The sequence below is a fragment of the Cucumis sativus genome, chromosome 3, assembly GCF_000004075.3.
Source record: "Cucumis sativus cultivar 9930 chromosome 3, Cucumber_9930_V3, whole genome shotgun sequence".
Taxonomy (NCBI): domain Eukaryota; kingdom Viridiplantae; phylum Streptophyta; class Magnoliopsida; order Cucurbitales; family Cucurbitaceae; genus Cucumis; species Cucumis sativus.
Genome location: NC_026657.2, coordinates 16855991 through 16867249, shown reverse-complemented (window position 1 = coordinate 16867249; position 11259 = coordinate 16855991). Strand labels below are relative to the sequence as shown.

Here is an 11259-nt window from a genome sequence, read left to right as displayed (position 1 = left end):
TTGATTTGTTTGTATAAAACAAACCCATATCAATCATCCCTTGAAGATAACGAAGTACCTCCTTAACTCCATTTCAAGGTCTTTTTGCTGGAAAAGAATCATATCTTGCTAATAAATTTATTGAAAATGCTATATCTATCTCGTGTTATTAGTATTGAAGACCGATTTGTGGGTAAGTGGGGGTAACAAGGTAGTTTTTATTTTTAAGTAAGTATCAGTTTTTTTGTAAGCTTTTAATAAGGCATTTTAATTGATTATTCGTATATGAAAAAAGAATGTAGTTTTCTGGCGTGACCTGTTGAATTTTTGCTTCTGTCTAAAATTTCTCCAACAATTTTGGTATCAGAGCTTAAGTTCGAGAGAGTTAGTTGAGTGTAAAACACAGTGAGAAAAGATGGACAACAATGGCAATGCTATGGGTACAACACAACCACTCATTCTAATCTTCAAAGGAGAAGGCTACGAGTTTTGGAGTATGCGTATGAAGACTCTTCTCAGATCTCAAGACTTATGGGACTTAGTAGAACACAACTATGCGGATCCTGACGACGAAGGCAAGTTGCGGGAGAAGAGGAGAAAGGACTCTAAGGCGTTAGTGATTATTCAACAAGCAGTCCATGACAGTGGTTTTTCGCGGATTGGTACAACAACAACGTCAAAAGAAGCGTGGCTGATTTTGCAAAAGGCATTTCGAGGAGATTTAAGAGTACTTGTGGTAAAATTGCAATCACTTAGAAAAGAATTTGAGACCTTGATGATGAAAAATAGAGAATCAATTGCTAATTTTTTGTCACGGGCAACGACAATTATTAGTCAGATGCAAACATACGGCGAGACGATTACAGATCAGACTATAGTGGAGAAAGTATTGAGAAGTTTGACTCTAAAGTTCGATCAAGTTGTGGCCGCAATAGAAGAATCAAAGGATCTGTCCACTTTCACATTTATTGAATTAATGGGATCTCTTCAAGCACATGAGTCAAGAATCAATAGATCGATGGAAAGAAACGAAGAAAAAGCGTTTCAGGTAAAGGATGTAGTTCCAAAGTATAATAACAGTGATCGTGTGATGACTCGAGGCAGAGGAAGAGGAGGATATCGTGGTCAAGGTCGTGGAACTGAAAAAGGATGCAAACAAAATGAAGAAAAAGGGCAGTTCAGAGTGCAATCAAGCAACAAAGCTAATATTCAATGCTACCATGGCAAGAAGTTTGGTCATGTAAAGGCAGACTGTTGGTACAAAAATCAGCGAGCCAATTTTTCAGCAGAGAATGAAGCATAAGAGAATAATGGAAAGGATGAAAATAAGTTGTTTATGGCAAACGTCACTAGTGATCAAAAGACAGCGGAGGTGTGTTTCATTGATAGCGGGTGTTCGAATCACATGACAGGCTTGAAGCCTATATTCAATGAGCTTAACGAAGGAGAAAAGTTGAAGGTGGAACTTGGAAACAACAAGGAGCTACAAGTAGAACGCAAAGGAACGGTTGGAATTGAAACTCACCATGGAAATAGAATTCTCACAAATGTTCAGTATGTGCCCGATATTGGATATAATTTGCTGAGTGTTGGACAGCTAATGGAGAGTGGGCATTCTATCTTGTTTGATGATGGTGCGTGCTTGATAAAAAATAAGCAAACATTATGAGTTTTGGCAAAAGTAAAGATGACCAAAAGCAAAATGTTTCCACTGGAAGTTTTAAATGTGGAAAATTTTGCTCTTACTGCAACTGCAACTAATACAACAAAGAACAACTCGAAGTTATGACATTTAAGGTATGTACATCTTAATATTAAAGGGCTTTCTTTGCTAAATCAAAGAGATATGGTTATTCGGTTATCGAAAATCAGTGCTATCAATATCTGGAGGGATGTGTGTATGGAAAACAAACTCGAAAATCTTTACCTATTGGGAAAGCTTAGAGAGCCTCGAAGTATCTCGAGCTAACTCATGTTGATTTGTGTGAGCCAATGCAAACAAAATCTCTTGGTGGGAGATTTTATTTCTTGATTTTTATAGACGATTATAGTCGTGTATGAGTTGGATATATTTTCTAGAAAGAAAATCAGAAACATCTGAGAAGTTCAAGCATTTCAAGGCAAAGGTAGAAAAGCAAAGTGGCATGTTCATCAAATCTCTTCGCAGTGATGGAGGTGGAGAATTTTTGTCCAACAACTTCAACCATTTTTGTGAGGAACATGGCATCCATAGGGAGTTGACAACACCTTACACTCCAGAGCAAAATGGGAAAGCTGAGAGGAAGAATTGAACTGTGGTAGAAATGGCAAGAAGCATGTTGCAAATGGAAGGCCTTTCGAATAATATTTGGGTTGAAGCAGTCTCGACTTCCATCTATCTACTAAACATCTCACCAACAAAGGCTGTCATGAATAAAACTCCATTTGAAGCTTGGTATGGCAAAAAACCCAATGTAAGTCATTTAAGAGTTTTTGGTTGCATTTCTTATGCTTTGGTACCCTCTCAAGTTCGTCAAAAGCTTGATAAAAAATCTAAAAAATGCATTTTTATTGGTTATTGTACTCAATCCAAAGCATATAGATTGTATAACCCTCTTAATGGCAAAATTCTCACAAGAGAAGATGTAGTGTTTGATTGATGAGAGTGCTAGTTGGGATTGGCAAAATTGTCACAAGAAGAGATGTAGTGTTTTAAAGAGACTGTTAATGTAGGACAAGCACAAGCACAAGATTATTAAGTACTAGATTATTGTATATTTTCCGAAACATATTTGGAAAATAAAATTCTCAAATAAATATATATATGGTTCTAATCAAATAAACACTTCTTCTCTGTTAACATAATTTTGATCTTACTAATTATTGTAACATTCACTTAAGATAATGCTATTAAATTATTCGATCGAAATTTACCATTTTTTTAATAGAAACATATGCTCAATATCTAATATAATATTTCAAATTTTCTCTCTTGAATTGTTATTGCAAGAGCAAATGTGTTTTGACATGTGCAACTACGAGTGCATGACTAAAACAATGGACACTAACTGATTTATGCAACTTTAGGTGCATTAAATCAAAATTGAGTTTAAGAAGTAATTAACTATTATACATCACTTTCATAAACTTTGTCATAAGAGAACTTAATCAAATATATATAGTTATTATATATAAAAAATTTTAGGACTCACAAAATTCACACGAGAATAATTTAAAAATTCAACAATAAGATAAGTTTCAATATAAGCATGACAAACAAATAAAATTAAAAATTTATTCTCATATTTTGAAAAGTAATATTAACATTATATAATCTTAACATATATAAGTTAAACACTATCACAATATTTGGATCCAATTAAGAAAATAAATATTCTAATTAAATTTGCAATATAAAACAATTATATTCCAAGATATGTAAATATAAACTAATTCACAAAACATCCAAATCAAATCTTTCAAATATAAAAATTATATTTAAAAATAAGGCATGATTTACCACCTTAATCTAAATAACAATTAGAACGTACATCTAAAATGATATAATATATTTGACAAATCTATAAGATTAATTAAATAAAAATTTAAAGTAAAAAAGTACCATGATTTTTAATATTTTTTCTAACTTGAATAACTCAAAATAAGGCCATGTGAGTTTCTCAAACATAAATTTTATTCCTCATCAATATATAGATATTTTACCCACTCATGATATGCTTATTCTCAACGGAAAAAAACTACGACAAAGACCCATGCACATATATAATATGTAAAAGGGAATTAAAAGTCTAAATTTTCGGAGAATGAGGTTTGGAATCCAACGAGTATATGCCTAAACAAATTCAATATGATTGAGAAACTTGGAGACAAACAACGGTCTAATTCACTTAAATACAAAGTAACAGTTCTAAAAAATTCTCTTTTAAAAACTTACAAATGTCTTTTAAGCCACAGCTCAATATTTAATGCCCACATAAAACATTGTATGAGTTTTACAATTTTATTAGATCAAATGTAAAATATAAATATATTTTAATAATCAATTTGCAAACACATAACTTTACATATATGATTAAAGTATCGTACCCACATTCTTTGAACTTTATGTTTAAATTCAAGAAAGATGAATGATGGTGGTGAGAAGATAAATGATGAATACACCAAAAACATACATATGTAAAGTCACCAAAATTAAAACACTTACCATACTTGAATGGAATTCTAAATACCTCAAAACTATAGAGAAGATTCCAGTGGATCTTTAACATGAATCAAAAAATCAAATTTTACATAATCTCTAAAGTGGTGATATTCGTGCTAATAACATGTTATAAAATAAAGAACAAACAAGCAAGACAAGAGAAGAATAAAGAGGAGAGAAGGAAGAGAAGACAATTGAACTCAATTATGATGTGTCTTACCAAGGTACCACACACCTCTATTTATAGGATATCTCGTGGTATGAGTTACATTATGAAATTCAATGAGATGGATGTTACATACATGAAATTGAGGGAGAGTTATATGACGATTGGTAACCTATGTAGGTTATGGATATCTATATATATAATTATATTTACAATAAAATTGACTATTAGTTTTGTTTTTCTAATAAACATTTAAATTAATAACCAAAGTCTAATGGTAAAAACAATCAAAGCGTAATTTTAATTAAGATCAAGATAACCGTAAAACACAAATCCATAATTTTTTAAGAACTAGGGTTAGTTGAGGTTGAGTACTTTGGCCAGGGTCAAGGTTCAAGCCAACTCCCTTTTTCTATGCTCATTTCGATTCTAAGTTGTCACTTTTAACCCGTATCATGTTTTCTTCTTGACATTGTCATTTCTCTTTGCACTAAATGTTAGTTATGTTAGACGTATTTAAATAATACGTATAATTAAAGTGTGTGATATGTACGTGAATTAATAATAATTTATCACATTGAGTAATTTAATTTAATTTAATTTGGCCTATTATGTGATCTAATTAATTATGACTCAAGAATCGTAATTGAGTATAGACTAAATTGGCTAGAAGCCTATTCCTAGATTGATTAGGATTTAATGAAAATTCTAATTGAACTAGTATATAAAGAGACTTAGGGATATGGTTCCCAACATACCAAAACAATAAACACTTCGTTTTTCTTGTATTCCATCAAGAGAAAGATATCACATAAGGCATTATGAGTTTTGGTTGAAGAATACAATAATCATTTTATAGCTATCACTTTATAGCCATCCTCAATTACAAGGAGATGAAATCTTGTATGTAATTTATTTTCGACCATTTGGTATGAATGATTTTGAATTAATCTATTATATAAATCTAAATCGATATTGATTACAAATACAAATTAGACGGATGATACATATTTGAATAGAGTGGTATTGACAAACTTTATTCAAGTGCCCATAACAATCCATGTGTATACTAATACTAGTTCATAATATAAATTTCGAAACCTATATTGCACACCAATATGGTACATGAGATAAAACCTAAGCAAATAAGTGATAGTGAAGACAATAACTTATTCACATTGCAAACGTGTTAGTTTAGATGGATTAATTTAACCCCCTCAATCAATGTATTGGTAGATGAGAAATGGGATATTAAGGTAGGTGTGTTAGAATCCGATTGGGAATAAAATAGAATAGAGTAAACTTAAAATAAAATATGTAAACAAATTTTAAGTTTTCGTTTTGGATTGTTAAGTTTGGTGAAATTAATTAGGACAAAAGGTAGAATCTAAGAATTTTATAAATAAATAAATAAACAGACAAATAAATTCAAGTGAAAAGTCCATTGATTGCATTCAAATGAAAGACAGTTTGGGCATTTATAGTGGTCACCCATTAAATTTATTCAGTGCACCATTTTTTTTTCTACTTTTGAGAATATAATTTTTAACCAAAATTACATTTCAGTCCCTTCACATTATGCTGAAGATTTCGTTCTCAACCTTTCTCATCTTCACTCATTTATTGTCAAATAATTGAACAATTTTTTCTTATAGATATCAAACACCATTCATCTGTTTAGTATAGACTTAAGGAGCTCGAGTCTTCCTCAATTTTATCGTCTTTATGTAATATGTATAAAGAAAACTAATTAATGTTTAATATTTGTAGGTAGTTTAATGGAAACGGTGTTTGTCAACCTCTATTTCAATCTAAGTTTAAGTCAGATTTTTATTTTTTCTCTAAATTACAATTCGAAGCTTTCTATCAATAAATTTTTTCAATTCGTCACTGTTTATAAGTATGGTGTTTTTTTAAATAGAAAATTTTGAAATTAAAAATAAAATTTATTATACTTAAGTTTGAAGGGTAAGTATTTTGACCAATGTTCTTTTTTTATATATATATATATTTTTTATTAAAAAATAGTTATATTAAAAAGAATATCAAAATATGACAAGTAGATAATGGCATTTTTTTATATACTTATAAATAATGTTGGTTTATTTTTTAAAAACATCTTAATCTTTATTATAAAATATTATATAATCTCATAGGTCAAAGTCAAAGTCGGACTGAGAGGGAGAGTCTAATAAATCATATTTTTCGTTTCATTATACCTTTCTAAAACTTTATTGTTGAGACACTAAATTTTCCATTACCAAAATACTTATTTTATCTACTAAGGTCTAAAATGGTATACACTATTATATGATGAACCTAAGCTTCTCAAAATTTTTGAGTAATGTTGTAAATGGCTTATATTTTACACAAATATAGGCCTCAAATCATCCTTTTTTTCCATTTTTATTGTTAATAATATATTAAAAAATAGAAATGTGAAATTTGAAAATTAAACCATAATTAAGATTTGTATTTATTAGATATTCTATTAAATATGACATGTGATTAATTCTTTTATGGTCATTTATAATCAAAATTATCTCTTAATTATTCTTTTAGATGGTTTTTTTTTTTAAAAAAAAACTATTTCCGCATGATCTCTCTCACTTTCCAATCTCTCTCTACGTCCGTTCTTTCTTTCATTTTGCATTGCTTTTTATATAATAGAAATTAATTTGTCAAATCTTATCGTGACTGAAAGTGTTTTTAATTTGATTTAAATAGATCATTATATACTCTTGTATATTTAACATAATATTAGATAACAATGTATGTGTGCATATTTTACAATGTGTTTTGATTTTGTAACAAATTTTACATTATGTAAAAGTACAAATTTATATCAATATCAATACAATTAAGAAATTGTATTTCTAATGATACTTTATATAGAAAAATTACATTAGATGACAAAAAAATTTAGAAAAAAACAGCTCATAACACCTATTTTTTTTCATATTACAAATTTGGGAAATATGATGGTAATCAACGGTAATCAGATGGTAATCTATTTTTAAATTTGCTATTTTGAAAATGTAAGTGATATGGGCTCTATTGTCATTAATTTTTTTTGCTATTTTTGCAAACTCCCCATTTATATATACTGTATAATATATGATATATTATGTGTCTGCTGCTTAAAGATATATTATGTGTGTGATGCTTAATGATATTTAATATATACTGTAACATATATGAAATATCATATGTCTGCTGCTTAATTATATATTTTATGTGTGTGATGCTTAATGTTTAATGATATATGATATAGACTGAGGTCTTCAAATTGTTGGCTTCAACGAAGCTTAATGTCTACCTCATAGTCTACTTAAATTGAGAAAACATTGACCTTCAAGTCTCCAAATGGTCATTCGTCTCTTGTATTAATATGTGGTTCATGAAATTCACAGTGAACTGGCCCTATCCATTCTTGTACATGAAAAATGAATGATTGTTGAATCTTTGATGCTTTAGATTTTGTAATTGGTCCTTCCAGAATGAGTGGAACACCATAATTCACATCATTTTTTCCTTCTTCAAAAGGATTTGTCCTCGACTCAAGAAATTCATCACCTACATCAAAAGGACTCAAGTAAGCAATATTGAAAGTAGAACTTACTGAATATTCTCCTGGAAGGTCAATTTTGTATGAATTCCTGTTAACTTTTTCAATAACTTAGAAAAGTCCATCTCCTCTTGGATGTAACTTCGTCCCCAACTTACCCCACAACACATTCCAAAAATGGCTTAAAAACTTTACATTGCTTGGCGACTCCTATCACTAACTAGTTTTAGGAATTTCATGCAATCTTACAACCTCTCTAAAGAACAAGATAGTCATATGCTTAAAACATCATCGGTTTTGTTACATGGTATAAAATGTGTCATTTTACTAAATTTGTTCACAACAACAAAAATACTATCCTTACCCTCTTTAGTCAGTGGCAAACCAAGAACAAAATCCATAGATATGTCAGTCCAAGGTTCATTAGGCACATTCAAGGGAGTATACAATCCATTGGGTTGTGATCTAGATTTAGCCTCTTTGCATATAAAACATTGACTACAAACCTTAGGAACACAAAGCTTACTTTTAGGCAAAAGAAATATTCATGTAACATGTAATAGATTTTATGAATTCCAAAATGCCCCATTAATCCACCCTAATGAGCTTCCTTAACTAGTAATTCTCTTACAGAACACTTAGGAACACAAAGCTTACTTTTCTTGAACAAAAAATCACGAAACACATAATAATCATTAACAACTTTTCTATTAAGACAAGATGAATAAATCATTTTAAAATAAGTGTCATCTCTATATAACTCCTTAACATGTTCAAATCCAAGAATTTTTGCACTAAGAGAAGTAAAGAGATTGTACCTTTTTGACAAAGCATCAACTACTACATTGTCTTTACCTTGCTTATATTTGATTACATAGGAAAATGTTTCAATGAACTCAATCCACTTTGTGTGCCTACGCTTTAGTTTTCTTTGTCCCTTAAGGTGCTTTAAGCTTTCATGATTAGTGTATTACAAATTCTCTTGGCCATAGGTAATGTGGCCATACTTGCAAGGCACAAACTAGAGCAAAAAATTCTTTATCCTAAGTAGGATAGTTCAAATTTGGCCTACTCAGTTTTTCACTAAAATACATTAAAGGCTTCCCGTCTTGCATCAAAATAGCACCTATGCCCAACCCACTTGCATCACACTGAATTTCAAATGTTTTTATCAAAATTAGGCAAAACAAGTAATGGTGCATTCGTCAATTTTTCTTTAAGTTCTTTGAAGGCTTTTTCTTGCTTTTCTCCCCATTCAAGGGCAACATGCTTTTTCACTAAATCATTCAATGGTGCAGCTAGAGTCCTAAAGTCCTTTATGAATATTCTATAGAAACTAGCAAGACCATGAAAACTCCTAACTCATTTAGAAGTTCATTCTTTATCAATCTCTTTATTAATTGAGATTAATGTGACCTAATCTCAAATGCCAAATATAGGTATTATTAATTGGAGAAATTCATTCCTTTTATTTCGAGTGTTAGCAGTTTTGAACATCTCATGATTTAAAGCTGCTTTTGCTTCATTAGGCCTTAATACATATAAGTTGTTTTCAAGGTTAGTTGAACATACATGTACACAATTCTTAGAAATGAACGCTTCATTCAAAGGAAAAGTTACATTATATGATTGTTCAATAAGATAAAAAATATATATAAGATTTTTTTTAATCTTAGGAACTATGTACAAGTTTTCTAAAAACATGAATCTATTTATGAAAAACAACTTAGTATCTCCCATTGTACGAACTGAAATAACATCTCATGTTCCAATCTTGAGCGTTATCTCATCCTCCTCGAGTTGCTTGAAGGAAATAGTTTCTTGTAAAGAAGAACAAACATGGTTAGTGGCTCATGAATCAAGTATTCAGACATTTTGATCATTTTCCACTAAACATGTTTCTAAGACAAGTAAATCATATTTACCTTCTTTTTCATTCTTCTTGTTAGCAAGGTGTTTAGGGAAATTTCTGTAAGATCTGTAGATAAGACAAGTAGTTAAGACCCATAGTTAAGGGAGGAAGTAAAAATTTGACTGTGTCCTAAAATATACGTTTTGGGTGGTCTGCGCGAGAAGAGGTGGGTTACTCCGCGATAAGAATTTTGAAAGGTTGGGCGATTAAAGTTTTTCGTGAAATGGAACTTGGCGAGAAGAAACAATGAAACTTCTTAGAAATTTTATTAAGTATTTTAATGGGCAACGTTTAGAGTTTACGTTAAGCATGGTTAAGTTAAATCTCAAGATTACATATGTACCACTAAGAAGCAGGAGGTGGCGAGTTATTAAGAACTTAAGGGTGACTAAGCTTGTTTAAGGATTAGTATAAGTAAGGGTCTTGAGCCAAATTATCAATAATAGTAATTATGAGAATTTGAAGAGAAAATTTTAAGTGTTGAAGTGCTGCCAAAGTGTCTACGCGAGGAAAAGAAGAAAGAAAAGCCTTAGAAGTTTAAGTAGCTAAGTAGTGTGAGTCTTTTCTTTAAAATGTTTATGTTAAAAGTTTTCCTTATAAGCCCTTAATTAATTTGAGTTAATGATTTCTTTTAGATGATTCCTAAAAAGAGATTCATACGAAAAGCTTATATTTTTTAAAGTATATATTATGTGTTTCAAATCATGATTTGTTATGAAATTGTATTCAAACCATTAATTACTTCCTTTTATTGAGCTAATTGTTATGTGCACATAAAGAGTCAATGACCCTTGGGCATTGGATCTAAGAACCATGTTAAACAACAAGACTCAAAGAAGACAACCTCAATAGCCTAGAGCCAATTTGATTTCAACCCCTAAGAAAGGCTAGATCCAAGTTACTTAGATGATCTAAGAAACCAAGGATCAGACAAAGTTTTGAAACTTCCATCAACCCTTGATCTTTGAAGCACTCCACAAGCAAGATAGATCAATTCTCACTTGAATGCTCTAAATATTCATGCATTCTATCACAAGAACACACAAGAACAAAATTCTACATATTAGAATTTTCAAATTTCATTCATCCAAATTCATCTTTTTAAATGTGAAAATTGCAACTCTATATATAAGGTCACAACATTTAATTTTATGTCCTTTCAACTACCCTAATAAATGAAAGCACATCAATACATAATTCCTTAAACATTTAATATTATGACTTTTGAGTTGTCCAAATAACTCTTCAACTTCCAAGCATTGCATCTCTTCAACTTCTTCATTTGATTCAATTGTGATTTCTTAATTCATATCGATTAAGGCCATCATGGGGTGTACGGGGCTACAAGGTGAATTGAGACAGGACAATGTATAGAAGATGTGTATTGCATTTCGGCGTGTGCAACAAGGACAAATTTATATATTCCTGAATAC

The 11259-nt window shown here is 30.4% G+C and overlaps 2 protein-coding genes across 2 annotated transcripts; both read left to right on the top strand.

The window, feature by feature from the left end:
* The first annotated feature begins 283 nt into the window (after nucleotides 1–283).
* On the top strand, nucleotides 284–2700 carry LOC116402652. The gene has a single exon (XM_031882194.1). It carries the CDS (start codon nucleotides 395–397, stop codon nucleotides 1280–1282), a length of 888 nt encoding a protein of 295 aa, XP_031738054.1. The 5' UTR covers nucleotides 284–394; the 3' UTR covers nucleotides 1283–2700.
* On the top strand, nucleotides 1316–2270 carry LOC101208246. Its single transcript, XM_031883365.1, has 2 exons — nucleotides 1316–1613; nucleotides 2059–2270. Exons 1-2 carry the CDS (start codon nucleotides 1316–1318, stop codon nucleotides 2268–2270), a joined length of 510 nt encoding a protein of 169 aa, XP_031739225.1.
* Nucleotides 2701–11259: the final 8559 nt, after the last annotated feature.

What these genes read in the sequence shown, in the direction of transcription:
- LOC116402652 (XM_031882194.1), top strand. Translation starts at nt 395, where the DNA reads ATGGACAACAATGGCAATGCTATGGGTACAACACAACCACTCATTCTA.
- LOC101208246 (XM_031883365.1), top strand. Translation starts at nt 1,316, where the DNA reads ATGGCAAACGTCACTAGTGATCAAAAGACAGCGGAGGTGTGTTTCATT. An exon ending in TTCTATCTTGTTTGATGATG is followed by an intron (nt 1,614 to 2,058) that starts GTGCGTGCTTGA and finishes TATATTTTCTAG; the next exon opens with AAAGAAAATCAGAAACATCT.